We start from the raw sequence: 16,875 nt of genomic DNA, 5'->3' as shown, positions 1-16,875 counted from the left end.
CTAAAAGCACTTTCCTCTTCCTCGTGCCGGGTTTAGCTAGATTCGTGACCGAGATTGCCGGCGTGGAAAACGGCTTCGCTTGTTAATGCGCGTAAACGCCATACACGACAACACACGGGCACGTGGGAACCACGTACAAAAGATCTCGAGAGGATCGATATAGATTTACGTATGTATCCATTGCATGTGTCGATTATTCGTGTACGTTATTAAATATCTATTTCACAATGTCACGATGTTTTTATACAAAAGAGCGATGAATGGGGTTGAACGAAATTTGTGAAATGATTTTAATGGTTTACAGAATTCTATTTTATAATTGTGTTATTTTATTGTTATTATATTGTATCTATATATTATTGTATGTATTGATATCTATATATATATATATATATATCTATAGATATATATAGATATATATATATAGATATATATATATATATTAAGCTGTTAATCGGATCATCTCTTGACTACAGAATTCTGTAATAACGTAATTGGAAATCGATAAAGGAAAATTAATTTCAGTTAGGATTAATTTTAATCTTTATGCATGTAAATATCATCTTATTCTGTTGTAAATGAAACAGCAACGGAAGAACAAGAGATCGATAAAGAAGCTATTATATCCAATAAATAGGTTTTTCCTTGTTAATAGATTAATTTTTGTGGAACATTAAAAGTCGATCTATTATTATTTTTCCAATTACGATTTCATAAACCATATCTCTTTCTATTCTCTCGCGCGATTGAACATCACAATGCGCAGCAATAGCGAACGAAAAAGGAAATCAATTTAATAACTTCTTGTTTTATGAATTTCATTTTGTCCATAAATTGGTATCAAATTTGTATCATGTGTGAACCCAACTATGAATTTCGAACGCACGTATCATTAACCATCCGCATGTACGTATCTTTCATCAGAAATCATAGAAACCGCACGTAAATTTCACGTTTCACCCCAAAATTAGAGTCGTAAACGATACTGGCCGCGTATCGATTCATTTCGAAGTCCAATTATTCGTAACATAGAACGTTTAGATGTCCATGATGTGAAACGTTGACGCATTATTTCGCAGGACAATTATAATCGGGACGCGTGGACCAGAGGGTTGGAGGGGCGGGATTTTCTATAACGGAAGGGCCGTGAATCGACGTGAAACGTATAATTTGCCTCGATTTTCGACGGATCGATTTTGAGCAGCTACTGTTTCGCTACAGGCGGATATCTTTTGTGCCGCGGTTTTGTGGGCGTACACTTCCCCCTGGGCTAAAACGCCAAATGGTAACGACGATACGCGGAATCGAATGCGGAATGGGAAACGGGGATTTGTTTTGTGCGCGCCGGTTTTCGGTGCGCGAACGATGAAAAAGAGAAACAATCTACGCGTTGTCCTAAACGACCGAAAATAATCGTCCACGAAACCTTGTCCCTTTGTCACGAAGCTAATTCCGAAAATTCGATGAAAAGAAATCTTCTCTTCTAAGGAAATCTCCTCTTTTTCTTTTAAATTTTCTCTTGTTTCGTACAGAAACCAATGAAATCTAACTTATTTTACGTTTTTAAGGATCGAAAAAGACCGACATACATAAACGTTCATATATGGACAATTATTATCCATTATACAATTATTGTTCAGCCTTGCAACAACCGTGCAATAGAAATGGTATAAAAATTGTGTAGGAAATTTATGAATTTTTGGCGAAAGGCGGTGCATGAAACGTTACTCGAAAAATCTTTAATCCCTGTTTATCGTACTGGCTGTAACTAAAAGACGAGAAATGAGAGAATCGTTGAGAATCGATTTTTGTTCGAGAAGCATTGCCTGTCGATGAAAAAGCTGTGTAACTCTATGGCGAAAGAACAACGATATTATCCAAGAACGGAGGCGGAATAGGATCGAAACGAAGTAATTACTGCGTCAAAGTGTTATCATCCCTCTACTTGTCGCGGTCCTTCGGTCGGTGAGGTAGAGAAGAGTTAAACGGCTTAGGTGGGCGTCTTCGCAAAAATCGCGGCGTCTGGTGCACGCGTAATGCGCGCGTAACACGGTCAGGTAGCGCGCGCGCCAAGTCGGCCCGAACGCTTCGAGCATCCAGAAGCGTAGGAGGTTTGGCGTAAGCGGTAAGCTTTACCTCATTTCTGGCAATTACAGGGGATGCCAGAATCCGCCGCAAGAATCAAGCCACACCGGTTTCGCGTGTGCACATGTACGTGTGCACGTGAACGTGTGCGCGTTGCGTCCGTTTACGCGAGCCACCCCACTGTGTCGTGCGTGTGCACGCTCAACCGCTCCGTGTATTCATCCCTCGAGTCGCCACACACTCGAACAAGCCGTGTACACGTACAAGACGGTTGAATCGGTGGATGTACGGTGTCACAGAAGCCCGACTCGAGTCCACCTCTTCTACCCCTGCGAATTATCCCCACCTAGACACCGTAAGGGAGAGGGTGAAGCGGTTTGCAGTGGCGTTTGAGCACCACTGTCTCGCCATGTTCTCGGATCCAAGGCCTGATTGGCTCGAAATCCCACGAACAGAGAAGCGGATTCGCCGAGCCAAGCCACGCCTCCAACGCCAATTCCTGGACCACCTCTTTCCAGCGAGCGTCTTGGTGCGAGTAGTTGTGTGCAGCTACAACAAAGGCCACCCCGCTGTTCGACCAACCGACTAGTCCTCGTTGGCACGACGCACGCTCAACAACTTCGACTTTAGCCGGGGCGACAATTTTATTTCACCTTTAGCCCGCCGCCGCTGCCTCCACGAGTCATCCAACACGCTGCATGGACGTTGCTGGAATCTCTCGTTTGGCCAGCTTCGAATTTTACTCGATGATCCGGAAAGTTGATAGGATGGGAAGAATTTGGAGCGGTTAGATTGGATTTTATTGGACCGAGGTCGTCGAAGATATACAGGAGAAAGAAAGAATCTATCGATGTCACAAGTATCGTTAGAGGTACCTTGCGTAAATAATGTTCATGGGAATTCTATTACTGACATAGTTGGACTCGATCGTCCGATAGAATAAGAAGACTGGCAAGTAGATATCATATAAAACTTAAGTTAGTGTTGTGGTGCGACAAGGATCAATCATGAGATGTGTCCCCAATCAATGGTACTGTTGTCAGAATCATGTGTATCTCCGTGTAGATATTATAATCCACTGAATAAGTAGACAAACTTTATTCGTCGAGCTTTGTGTATAAGAATAGTTGAGGTGATGTTCCAATAGCAAGTTAGGAAACCAAGTGTATCCAAGGACATCTTGCAATAAGAAGAAATAAGACAATCGCGCGATGGAGTAACCTTTCACAAGATGTATTTTGAAATTGAATTGACGTGTTCCGGAGAATCGTTTCGTGTCTCGATTAAGCAGTAGTGTGTTTACAAAGGTTCACCATCGAGATTCTTTCCTCCGAAACGACAAGCAAATCGAACGCTAGTCTGATCCAGGATCGTACTTTGGATTTTCCACGATGGACTCGCAGCAGCTCGTCGATACCGCATCTCAGAACAGCCAGGACATCGTCCTACCGAAACCAGCAAGCAGTACACCTAGGCACAGCATCGATGCGATCCTTGGACTGGCGAATAACAAAAGGACTCATCAGGAAATGGAGGATAACGCTCGCGACGCACAAGAAAACACAGGTAACGTTCGTTTGTTACGTTTCGTCTTGATGCCTAATTTATTTCAGTTAAGAGGAATAACGAAGAAATTCATCGTAGCAACGAAGAACCGTGGTTCGTTTAACACCTGTCGTTTCGTTACACTTTGAATATTTTCCAACGAATTTTGGAAAATCTCACGAAACAGAAATTGGAGAATTTAATCAAGGGATGTAATCGGCCCGCATTTAACTAAAGTGACTTTGAATTTTTTATTTTAAACTCGAATGCGATTTAAATTTAAATTTCGAAATTTTTGGTATCGTTCTTAAAACTGTAATCTAAGTTTTAAAACTACCTTAATTAAAACTATACTACGTTATAACGAAAGATCCATTGTCAATTTATCTCTAACTAACGAAATAACCTCTTCAAACGAACAGCGAAATATATGCGTACCAAAACTTTCGATACGTCGGATACATCGTTAACATATTGCATATTAAAATTATTACAAGTTAACTGCTTGACGAGATATAATTAATACAAACGTGGCACGTTCCACCCGTCGGATTGGTATACTCACGGACCACCGGGTCTCGAGCGTTTCTCTCGTTGCCTGAATATCTCGGATCTAGTACGCTGGATCCCAAATCCCAAAACGGCTCAAGTTACCCTTGGAGACTTATTAATAAAGCAGCTTCGATCAATCATTTCATCCAATTACTGCTTTCACGGTTAGCCTGCACTCGATTCGACAATTTGATTTAATCGTACGTCAACGAGCAAGCATCTAGCGAAGTATCTCCGTTTTTAGTAACTTCTCGTGATATTTTCTGCCGGTATAGGATTTCCAAATAAATTGATCAAATAATATGAAGATGGTTGGAAAACTATTAAATGGAAATCAAGGGTACGAAATGTTATTTTACTATATATTATTATCATCTTTTTAATTTCTTTGGCAGAAATGTATTTAGTGCAATTAAGGTACGATACACTAGTTGCTTCGATACGCCTGTCATAATTAGCGTAACAAATAAATTGCCGTTCCGCGTGCGTGACAATATTCTTCCGATCAGCCTAGTTAATGATACTGCTTAGTTAGGCAAATTGCGACGACGTTCGCTATAATTTTCTCTTGAAAAACCTTAATGCGCCTTACCTTCCTCGTAACGTTAATGATCGTAATGCGTTAATGGGATCAACTAGTTTCATTGACGTTAGGAAACGAGAAATATAATTGTTTTAGATCGAGATTGTTTATTACATCTAATTGCCTCTTACATCTTGTTACGTCCAATCGACCTATATAATTACATTTTCGAACAAGATTTCTTTGGAATTATGAGATCGTTCGATCATCTAACGTCCGCGCGATTTTACATCTGAATCCGATAATATTATCGAGAACCTCTCAAACGGAATACCTACTCTAACGCACTGCGTCAGCTTCAGTCAAAATATATTCAACAAATTTAATTCACCATTTGATACAAATCCTATCACGTTAATCTTGTTCGGAATTCTTGATGCTTTTACGTAAAAGTAAGAAGAGACTAATCCGTTACATAAATCTTTTGTTCCTTTCTAAAATACAAGTATTGATCTCACCAGCTATGGTACAATTATTCACTGATCGAAACGTATCCTGTAGATTTTATTTAACGCATTACAGAAGTTATAGAAAACTAGGAATGTTCAATTATTCTCAACATTACGTATGAACGCAATTCCTTTTGCATTATTTTATATTTTTGAAAGGAGAATTCTATGAAGACGATGGAAAAATATTAAAATAATCGACGATGACAAAAGTATCAATGCAGAATGCAATAGGCCTATCTCGAAAAATTACAGTCTTTAAAAATAGCAAAAAATTTAATTTTTGTTCCATTAACCTAAACGAACAAACACTTCTAAACACATAAAAAATATAATTGTCATTTTATGTCTTTTAGTAAATTAATATTTGATAAAAATATTATTATCATAATTATACTTTTTATTCCTTTATAACGCACCGATATAATTACATACTCTAGTTTGTCGAATTTTATTAGCTTCGTTCCTTTTACGATTCTACTGTATTCAACCACTGATGCACAATGACCTTTGAAATTAGCATCGTACGGATCACCCTTCTCGATTCTTTCGCGAATTCGGAAGTGAACGAGGTTCGCGGTGGATGGAACGGGCAACGTTAGCTTATAATTGAAAAATCGTTAGTATCGCTAGGATCTGGTTGCTGGTGGTAGCGGTATGCTACTGGTGCACGCGGCTAATTACGTCCGGGTCGGCTGTATCGGCCAGTCGGAACGTATATCCGATAATTCCAATTTCGAGAACGAACGGTCGTCCTTCTTGATCGTCGTCGATTGTCGTCGCGAAAACGCTCTAGCCACCGACTGTCCTTTATAATGTCACTCTGTATCGGCTGCACGCGGTTCGAAAGCTATCGACGCAACACTCTCGCCTGGAAGGGTCAAAATCGACAAAACAATTTCGTACAGGCACTGGTGTGTTCCTTTTTTACCCCCGTTGCGTCATCGAAAGCCACCGTTAACGAAAAAATTACCGGCTCAAAGAGCAAGAGAGAGAAAGAGTATGAATCGATGATACACGGTACGGCACGAAAATCGAGGGGAATCAAACCCGCGAACCTCGAATATTTACATTTTAATTTTGGTCTCATTTTAGAGAACAAAGAATATTTTTGATACTTTAATGTAAAATTGCAACAAGAAATCACATGCATACTGATAACAATGTTTGCACATTTTGCTTAAACTCGAGATATCTTTTAACGTTAGAAAAGTACGATTAGCAAAATACAGTAACGATCGACAGAACGCAATAGCAGGCTTGAGCATGGTTTTATTCGACTTCCGGTTCGTGATTCGATATTCAGTTTGTTGCATCGCTGAGCTTTGTGTAATCTCATTGGTCGCGAATGGATTACCGTAATCGATAACCGAAACGCTTTTACATAATGTACTTGTCGTTTGTCACCGACGCAGCGTAGATCGGTTCGTTGTAACAGGCTCTCCCTGTAGGTGATCGGACAGATCGTTCCTCGAAGGACCGCGGGAAGAAAGAAAGTCATCGTGGAATGACTCTCTGATTTATTTGGCTCGCGTTTTTGGCCCCCTGCCCGTAGTCCCTTTTTGCACCGATTAATGCGCCCCGATAGCGAGATCGCTTCGAGTTGTCCGTCAGTCGCTGGCGTTTGGTAGCAACTAAGTAGCACTCGATTTATCTTTATTTGATCGTATGTTAAGTTCGATCGGCGCGAGGAGAGACTGGCAAAGGATGGAACGTCGTCGAATTCGAAATTGAAGCTGAATCGAAGAGTATCGAATTCGAGATTGCGAGACATCTTTATGGAGGATAATCGATTGAACGTTCGAACGGTGGATGTATGTATTAATGACAGTATGAAAGAAACGTGGAGAAAGTCTAATAAATAAGAATGGAACTTTATTTTCACGTAACATCATCCCATTTTGGTGAAAATCTAGTCACTATGCGAATATGTATGAAATACCGCGAAGAATTCCTAATGTAAACGATAAAAGTTGCAGAAGAATGTGTACAACTGTAGGTAATTTTTTCCATAAAAGTTAATAATAATCGAGTCGTTTTCGGTTTCACGCTGCTGAACGATTCGGGAAGACGATTCTCACGACGAGAAGATTGAAAGGAGAAGAAATATGAGGAAGGCGTGGGAGGACGATAGGAAGAATTAAAAACAAAAGAAGGAAAAAGAAGACAAACGGGTAGAAAGAACGGAGGCTGCTTAGCCAGAGTCTTGTTCCGCTAATCGAATTATCATTAATTATGATACTGTATGCGAGAAAGAAAAAAAGAGGTAAAAGACAAGATCAGCCTCTGCTAATAAGTACGACAGAGGGATGGAAGCGGAACGAGGATAGAGAATGACCGAAAAAAGAGATAGATGGAAGCGGCTTTAAGTCAGTCGCTTCTTAAGAGCTGAATTGACGTGTCTACTAATGGATCGCGCCTGCCCCATCTACTTTCTTCTCCAGCCTCTTTTTCGTCATTCTTCTTCCTTCTACCTCATCTGCTTCTTCTTCTTCTTCTTCTTCTTCTTCTTCTTCTTCTTCTCTTTCTTCGTCGACTTCGTTTTCTTCTTCCTCTTCTTCGTGTACCGCTACTATTACCGGCACGGCTACTTTCACAGCTTTAAAACAGATCTGTTATATCCTCGTCGAGAGGGTTTCTACGCGCGTACAGTCATTCAGCGGATTCGAAATGTTCTTGAAAATGGAAAATGCTTCGTTTTCATGCCACACATTCTAATTTTAGTAGACATTTTGATAAGAAATCTGTGATTTACCAAGATGTGTTTCACTAGTAAATGATATACTAGTAGAACTTAATAATTTACTTCGATTCATTAGGAGTAAACAATTCATAGAGTAAGAAATATCGCAGATTTTTAAAAGTTAAAAATTATTGCTTGAATTTTCAATGGAAACTTGTTCATCGTCAAATATAGTTCGGTTGTGTAGAAATAATTTTCTACTTCTAATTTTCTCTTTCAAACTTATTTTTCTATTTTCCGAAAAATTTACTCTTTTTAGTCGTGTCATTTATCTAATCAACCGGCGATGTAAAAGGAGTTTGCTAATTGTCCGTTCTGGTACTTACGTAATTCCTCGTTAAAATAATAATCCATGTTCGCTAGTTTACATACGTAAATTCGGTCGACAGAAGTTCATTTAATCAGACGCTGCCTAAAATCTCGTTCTAATAAATGGATAAATGAAGTGCCACTATCAGACGTATTTTAGTAATATTTACCTTAATTTCAAATTGTATTCTTTCACGATGCTGAGAATACATGTTATAATTTGTCCATCTTTTTCCTCAGCGAGTATCACGATTATCTTTTGCACAAACGTGCTGTATGATACAATCATTCGCGACAAAAAAAAGCACAGCGGAAGGACATTAAGCGAGCTTCGTTTTTGCTCGCATTTTCATATAACGCGACATTTTGCGTCGCCTGTCGCCCGTTTTAATTTCCTCCCGGTCGTGCGTTTAATGAAACGAATCTCTGGTGCGACGAGCGAGATCAATCCTCCGGACGCATACGAAACGATCGTTAATATTTTCAGTTAGAGACCAGAGATTAATCATTCCGTGTCGCTTTCGTTCCTACCTTCTCTTTTTCATCGAGATCATCGAATATACACTTTTGCTCTGGCGGTGTTAATGAATTCGAGAACACACTGTTCCGTTAATATACAAAATTACAGTCTAGTTAGGCTTGTTCGATAAGTTTTTCTCGTAAGGATATAATTCGAAGTGACACGTTGTCGAGATAAAGCGGTTTGATAGGTGAATTAAAGTGTAGGGGAGAGAAGAAGGGTAAGAGAAGGAATAAAAATGGACAAGGGGGAGAAGAAAAAAAAAAAAAGAAAACGGACGCGGGAGAAGCGTTAAGTGTGCCGCAATCAATCTTACCTTGTACGCGCGGCAGAAGATTAATGCACTTTCAAATTTCATTAATTCTTCGCTGCATAATGAGCCGCGGGGCGAACGAATAACTTTCCTTAACGCCACGATAATGCCGCCGAGAACCTCCGCACTGTAATTGCATCAATTCGTTGGTAATTCGCACAATTATCCTTTCTGATTTTCCGGCCAGCACCGAGCTAACTGCTCGAGAGCACGCTTCCAATTAATCACGCGCGGCCTCCACGAATCTCTCCGCGTAATTAAAGTATGTCGTTGCTACGAATCAGGACAATTAATCGGATGTCTTTGTGGGAGATCCCGGCGTGCGAGACACGACCCAAAACGATCGACTGTAGCCTCGACTCTGTTACTTGCTTCGAGATTGATCTCTGAGATACCTTTGGTAATTTTCTTGCAACGTTGAACTTAATGCATAACTTGTTGACTTCGAGGTCATTGTCAAATGTAATGGGATATGTGGGAAAAGTAGATTTCGCGAGTGAACGATTGACTAGAAAAAGGAATATAGATTTTATTAATTGATACGATAAGAAGATCACGTTTCGTGATATAATCTTAAAAATATGCATGCACATGCATGTCATTCATTCCAGAAGTAATGGAGAATTGTAACGAATGGATTGTTTGCTGTAGAAATTAAAATGGAAACTTTGATAAGAAAAAAGTAAATAAGAAGAATACATAATTATTGACAATGATTTCTGTCATGTCCCAAAAGGTCTGCTTTGGAGGCAAACGCTTTGATTCTTAAAAATGTGATCTAGAAAAGTTCCTATAAATACAGTCTCATTACTTTAGAAGTAGATTTGATCACATTTGATCATTCTATCATCTAAATTTGCAGATCATAGAAGGAATAGAGTACGCTTCTCCGTATTCCCACGTTGGCCAATTTTCGACCCACGATCAATCGATAGTTGTGACTTAAACACGTCTAAAAGATTATTCGTCGAGTACAGGATACTTCAATTTGAATTACACGCCTGTAACGCGCGATCAATTAAGAACCAATCATCGTGTTTTGCTTACTCGAAGATTGCATTTATCCCTGCAGTGACAGTCGGCGTTCTTCAAAGGCACAGCAAAATCGAAGGTGAACTCTGGACTTTCACTGCGAGGAGATCTTTTGATAAGCAGCTGCACGAACTCGATCCGAAGCATCGGTACTTCAAAATGGTACAACACCATTGAAGCTGGTAGAGAGAGGCACTCGACTATTCTGAAGAAGACTATCGAGATTCTGTTTGTAATAGGTCATTAACGTTTCTTTTTTAAGAGAAATTATAAACCGTGAATACGTATATTCGTGCTGGAAAATGGAAACAAAACGTACGATCGAGTAACAGCAAAGTAAAATCGAATAATTGACAAAAAAAAAAAAAAAAAAGAAAAGAAAACTGTTCCTGCCAAATATTGTATTTGATTCTTCTCGTCACGAAAAAGAGAATCAAGAATCCTTTAAAATTATCGAACGCAATGGTAAAAGATGTTTCTGTCGATTAAAAATACGTTACGAACGACTGTCTAGTTTCGAACGGAATTTCACGTGAAAAATTAATAAAATACGATCCAGATTGTATTTGACGAAGGATTCAATAACTTGGAATATTTGAAAAGTAAAAAGGGTAGAAGCAATGAATAAGTAAACAGCGAGTGTTTTCACAAATTTTTATTAACAAAGCTGCAAATATAAAATTTTCGTAGAGATTTGCCTGGTCTTTTAAATGTCATAACGAGTATCATACTGTGGATAATTTTGCATATTATGTGCATCCTTGTGCCACTGAATTTCCCATAAGTACATAAACACCCACAATATAGAAAAGTAATGCATACAAATCGATACATAAATATATGTTTATTATCCACTAACATAGTAAATAACACTCGTATGACGTTAGCGTAGCGTCATCGATAGTCATAGTACATATATTATTGAGAAGAGTAAGAATATGTCTTTTTTGACTGGCGCTACGAGATAATAGAATGTGCGTACGTAATCGAGAGGGAAATGTAAATAACAAGTGGAGGACGAACTATTAATAGGGAGAAAATGTTCGCATTGAAAGGAACGGTGGAATTAAAGCGGTCTCCAGATAGAGGTAACAGCGTCGCGGCGTTCTGGAACGCCGCAGGTAAAAGTGCTTTGTTAGGGGGAGTAATTTCGATCGCGTGACAACGGCAATATAGAGCTGGTGGAAGGAGGCACGGGCAATTACGTGTAATTTCATACCCATTTATTGCCGGGAGAGCTCGTTTTTCGACTGTTTCTCGAGTCTCACCAGCGGCGATCGGCTCGGATCGGCGCGCGGAGAGAACTCGAAACGAGCTGGCTACGTCAGATTAATCGATTTTACCTTGTCGAATAAAACGGTGTCGCGTGTTCGTGATATTAACCCGCTCGTTAAATAGCGCAGAACAAAATAGCGCCAAGTTCCAGTGACTAATGATCTCGGTAATATTGATTTTTAACGCGATAGAGATCGGGGAGGACCTGAAAACTTTGAAGGTACCATTTACCGTTAAGTGTAATTTGTTTCATGGCCTCAAACTTCCCTACTAATTCTTTCCTGAAGTAAAATTCCAAGCTTTCAGTTTCAATTTTTACGAACTAACAGCATTATTGGAGCATCTGATACAATTTTATCAAATGGTTCATACCTTTCTTATATTTTCAAAGTTATAGTAAACGAATTTCTCTTTACTGTTGATTCTTTGTTTCTCGCCATAACTGAAATCAAATACTGTTCCGAAACATGGAATATACTTGCAACGAATGGCTGATTCTTCGCAATATTTGTCTCTTATCTCTAAATATTCACATATTTAATTTTCATTCGTCTCCAGTTATCATTATTTCATTTATTCCAATAAATATCAACTATTATTTCCACCAATATCCACTGTATATTTCCAATAACACAAGAGTATCCAAATAAGTACTTATAAACTGTAACGTATATTCATCCCTCGGAAACCTATACTTCTAACCCCTAAAAGACTTTAACGAAAGACAATCTCGCTAATCGATTTTACCTGAAAGCTTCTCGTAGAGTCGTACGGTGAACTTCCTTTTGCTCTTAAACAACACCCCCTTCCAATTTTACGATTTCATCGTGTTAGAATTTAATCTTGAAATTAAGATTAATAAACCGTGGAAGACACAATGTTTGTATTGAAACAATACTATATGATTTTTATTAAACAAAGTTATAGTAAAATACAAGTAAACGTTATGAATGTTGACAGTTGGCTAGTTATTCTCAGACTGACAAAGTGATCCATGGCCCTTGAAAAGATTTTGAATCCCCACTCTCTATGCAGTAATAAGTGTGACCTATGTGGATGTCTTTGTGGCGGCACGTGTCACGGAACCTTCCAGCAGCTTCGCGATGCAAAGCGCTATGCCATCAAAGCGCGACACCGACGTGCCGAATGTTCCGTCCATATCCTTATACTTCTTCCGCCGAATTCTCGGAAGAGCATGCACGCGCTAGCAGCCGCGGTACATCTAACGAACGCACGCTAGTGGGGATAGCGCTGGGCAACGAAGGGAATAATCCGATCGATCGATCACCTCATCTGTACGCGATTAATATCGTTGTATTCCAACAAAGTACTTATAAACTGTAACGTATATTCATCCCTCGGAAATCTATACTTCTAACCCCTAAAAGACTTTAACGAAAGACAATCTCGCTAATCGATTTTACCTGAAAGCTTCTCGTAGAGTCGTACGGTGAACTTCCTTTTGCTCTTAAACAACACCCCCTTCCAATTTTACGATTTCATCGATTCCTCTAGCATCGCCATAGAAAGTCACAGAGTCGCGTCTTCATCCGATTTTCGTGAAATTGTCTTCTTTTTCCGGGCGTTCGTCGATCTTGTTCAAGCCGGTCGAAGACAGGGACGAGGTGATCTCGCGGGAACGCGTGAGCGAGAGAGGCGCCGATTTAACCGAATTACCGTTGGATCAAAGCTTGCGACTGGTAATTGGTGCACAGGTGTCGTCGATCAATCGTACACCGACCGTCGGGGAAGCTATTTCGCTCGGATACCGAAACGTTTCGTGATCGATAGGACGAATAGACTCGGTGCCTAGACGAATCCAATGAGACACATCATCGAGCGACGATACAGAGAGACAGAACGAGTTGATAGAGGGGGCGAACCGACAGCCTGGCGGAAACAAAGGAAGCGGAGACGCTCGACGCAGGATATACCTGTGATTTGCGCGCTGATTAGCGATTAGAAGCGATTAATCTCGAACGTTCGTGTGTAGGGTGAGAAACGATTGGGGCGACGTTGTTGAGATTTAATCGCGATTATAATTGAAAATCGTGATTATAATGGAGATAGTGGTGCTTGACTAGAGTACGAAGATCTTCGTAAGGTGATTCGAGTAATTTATGTCGGAATTACCCGCTAGACCTATAGTTAAAATTTATAATACGCTAATTTTGTGAAATAGTTTCTTAAGAAATAGGGTTTATCAATGCACTGCTATGGATTCCCCGCGTGTCTCTTGTATCTCAATTTAAAGATTTAGATGAATCTTATTTTGTGCTAAATGCTTTGAACTGTCGTACGTTTCAAATTAAATTATTCTAGATTTTCAAATTTCCTAATTAACGGACAAGAAACACGGAGAATATTGAAATTCCGAAGATGTGCGCATCGACTGTTTTGAACGTGTCAAATGTTCAAGCTTTCCAATCAACGAAGATATCTCTTTCTTAACGTAGTCCTCCGCTACCGTAAAGCAACGCAAACCGTCCTGGTCAGGTCGATTCGTTTAGAAGCTCGTATATGTATGTGAGAATTCGTATTCGTGCCTGCTCGACGTCGATGGAGAGATTGTAATAAGGCTCGCATGCTGGAGAACAATTAAATTATTAGTAGGTACATTGTGCACGGCGGGGTGTTTTATTGCATGACGCATTCTGGTTCCGTCCGTTTATTCAATCGTTTCCCCACATTTTCAGTCAGATAGAAAATTTACATTTGAGGCTTTCAATTTTCAAATTGCAAAAAGTACGATTATTAATTGAAGAGGTTGCAGTAGACAGGCAACTTTAATATTTAAATTGTATTTATTTGGAAAGAAAGAATATGATCTTTGTATCTAACGATGCAGGAGCTTATTATTACGAAGCTTATTATTAGTTCCCTATGAATTTATAGCACGTTTGAAAAAGTGATTTGGTTTTGACCGATTTCGTGCTAGTTTTTGCTGGTTTGCTCAAGTTGCTGGAAAATGAAGGTGTGTCTTTATCGCAACGGTCCCTTCAATTTCTGAAATAAGATAATATTCGGAACAAAGAGCAAGGAAAAGTTTAATATTCCACGTTTATTTTCTTGGTTTAATTGCAACATCTTTGCGGTTTCTTTGAGATCGTATTTGCAAAATACAAGATTAAAATGCACGAACGAACGCACACAACGATGATCGAGCGTCATACGATGCAGCCAGAGATATCCCAATAATAGCTGCACGCCAGCGAACAATTAAATTATTAAGTAGTAACGATAACGAGGGCCGCGTTGAATACTGTTATAATAAAGGCACAACGAATCGCAGTACTTTCGCAGGAGAAGGCAAGCAAATATCCTGCTACTTGATCTCGTCGCGTTTCTTACACTGCATTTACAAAATCTTAGATGTAGAAACGAGTTATGGTAACGAGAACACGGAACGTGGGCAGTCTTGTAATGTTAATTCCTTTTTTGTGCATCGACACTGATGTTGCCTTTGAAATACTACTAGGAAAACATTTCTTTTTAAACCATGTTTCATTATCGAACGATCGTCGATTACCGTCACAAATAGATTCATTTATGTATACGCAGGAAATTCGTCAATGTATTGTGAAGAAAACTATGTAATCGAAAACTTTCTCGCGATTTTACTTAGTAAAAGTACTAAAAAGTATAGTGACTTACGAAAAAATTTAAACATTTGTAAACAGCTATCTGTTTCATTAGCGTTGTGCGTATCTCACGTTTATATTGGTAAAGTTTGAAACAAATCCGGAAATATATATAGAAGCTTGTAGATATCTGAAAAAACCAAGTAAATTAAGACCAGTTTCCATTTCCGCTTGCGAGATTTCAACGGGATTTCGCGGCATGATGGCGTTCAATTAGGCTCACACGAGACCCCCAGTCAATTAAACAATTTCTAACTCCGGTATCGTTTCAATTAACGCACTTCGAGATGATTACCAGTTCGTTGACCCGTTTAGATGGAAATTTTATCCCCATTGCAAGAACTTGATGACAGCTTAAGAGCCTTTCGCCGGGCGTTCTTAAGACACGCTTCGTGCACGTTCTCTCTCTCCTTGCGTTCTCGCTCTCCTCTCCTCCCCTCCTTCTCTTTCTCGTCGTTCGCGTTCTCGCTGCCGCTTTGACAATTTAATAATTCGATACCGGTACGCGAATAATCGACGAACCTGATACTCTTCTCTTGCCAATCGAGAGGATCGAGAGATCATGTTCTCCGTGTTTCTGCTCTCTTTTTCTCTCTCCCGACATCTGCGACGCTTTCTTCGTCCCTTACACGTGATAAAATTCATCCCGCACGACTGCTAAAACCGTCAACCAAGTTCACAGAAAAATGATTATCCGATCAGGCTGACTTTTACTCGAGTAACGGCTCTCGCCCTGGAACCAGGTTCTGCAAAGCGCTGCGTAAATTAATGATTCTGGTTCGACAGTAGCCGCGTCTGAGGTTCAGTCATTGGAAAATGCAACTACATACTTCTCGTTTGAGGAGTGTATCTAATCTGTTTATTAACTGTAACAATCGCTGCTTTGATCGTACAGAACGTCGATTTAGAAGTTTTACTTTGATATGCCATTCGTTCCGATGAATTACGATTATTTCATTGCTGACGTGCTAAAAATACTCGCGTGTCGCGTGGAAAAACGGGATAACTTTATAGAACGGGCGATTTTCGTGGGCCGATACGTGCGTCAGATTAAGGTACGCGACAGTTGACAGTGGCTTTTACGAAGAAATTTCCGTTGAAACTTTGTGCCGCGTAAAGTGGCCATTGCGTTTCGTTCCGGAGATAAAAAGCGTGGCGTGGAGCCCGGCAGGAGCGAACAGAAGAAACCTACGGAGACAGGAGAAAATAAAGATCAGAGAAGATGAGCGAAAGAGAACGAGAGAAAGTATATGAGAAAGTGAGAGAGAGAGAGAGATAGGAAGAGAGTGAGAAAGAGAGGAGAGCAGGGCACCAGTGACGGTCCACGAGAAGACAAATTCTGTAATCCTCTTTGGTCGGCGAGCTAAGCCCTCTGTGTGACGGCATACCATCTTCTTTCTCTTATTTCCTCGTCTCGTTTTGCTTTTCCTTGTCTTACCCCTGTCCTCCCACGCCGATCAAGGAAATTAGATTTCGAATCGACAGCCGTGCTTAAGTATAAACGACGAGGAGACATCGCCGAACGAGGAGGAAACAGGAATTCACAGCAGACAAACCGAGGCAGAAAGATATCGACTTTTTGCTCGAAGAAAAGAATCGTTGTCCTATAGTAGTAAGATCGATGACCATACCGATCGTTGTTCGATTTTACTTCGTTTGGTTGGTTGGAAAATTAGCAGTCGGATAACCAACGTTAAGTGATATTTAATTAGCCGACAAGAGGTACACGAGTTGAAATGATACAGAGAGAGAGAGAGAGAGAGAGAGAGAGAGAGAATGTCTAGCTGGATATTTGAATTTCGCGGAACGAGAGAGCTGTCTCGTCCCA

General features: G+C 40.0%; 1 protein-coding gene across 1 annotated transcript in view; it reads left to right on the top strand.

Annotated features, from left to right (window-relative positions):
* The first annotated feature begins 3,032 nt into the window (after window positions 1-3,032).
* The window catches only part of LOC138182662 (retinal homeobox protein Rx1), a 45,379-nt gene continuing 31,536 nt past the window's right edge, over window positions 3,033-16,875 (top strand). The window contains exon 1 of the mRNA XM_069118691.1: window positions 3,033-3,651. Within this exon, the coding sequence (XP_068974792.1) occupies window positions 3,477-3,651 (175 nt within the window). The 5' untranslated portion in view covers window positions 3,033-3,476. The remainder of the gene's footprint in view (window positions 3,652-16,875) is intronic.

The sequence above is a fragment of the Bombus flavifrons genome, chromosome 8 (genome assembly GCF_040668555.2).
Source record: "Bombus flavifrons isolate JBK064 chromosome 8, iyBomFlav1_principal, whole genome shotgun sequence".
Taxonomy (NCBI): domain Eukaryota; kingdom Metazoa; phylum Arthropoda; class Insecta; order Hymenoptera; family Apidae; genus Bombus; species Bombus flavifrons.
This window is presented reverse-complemented; position numbering and strand designations above follow the sequence as displayed.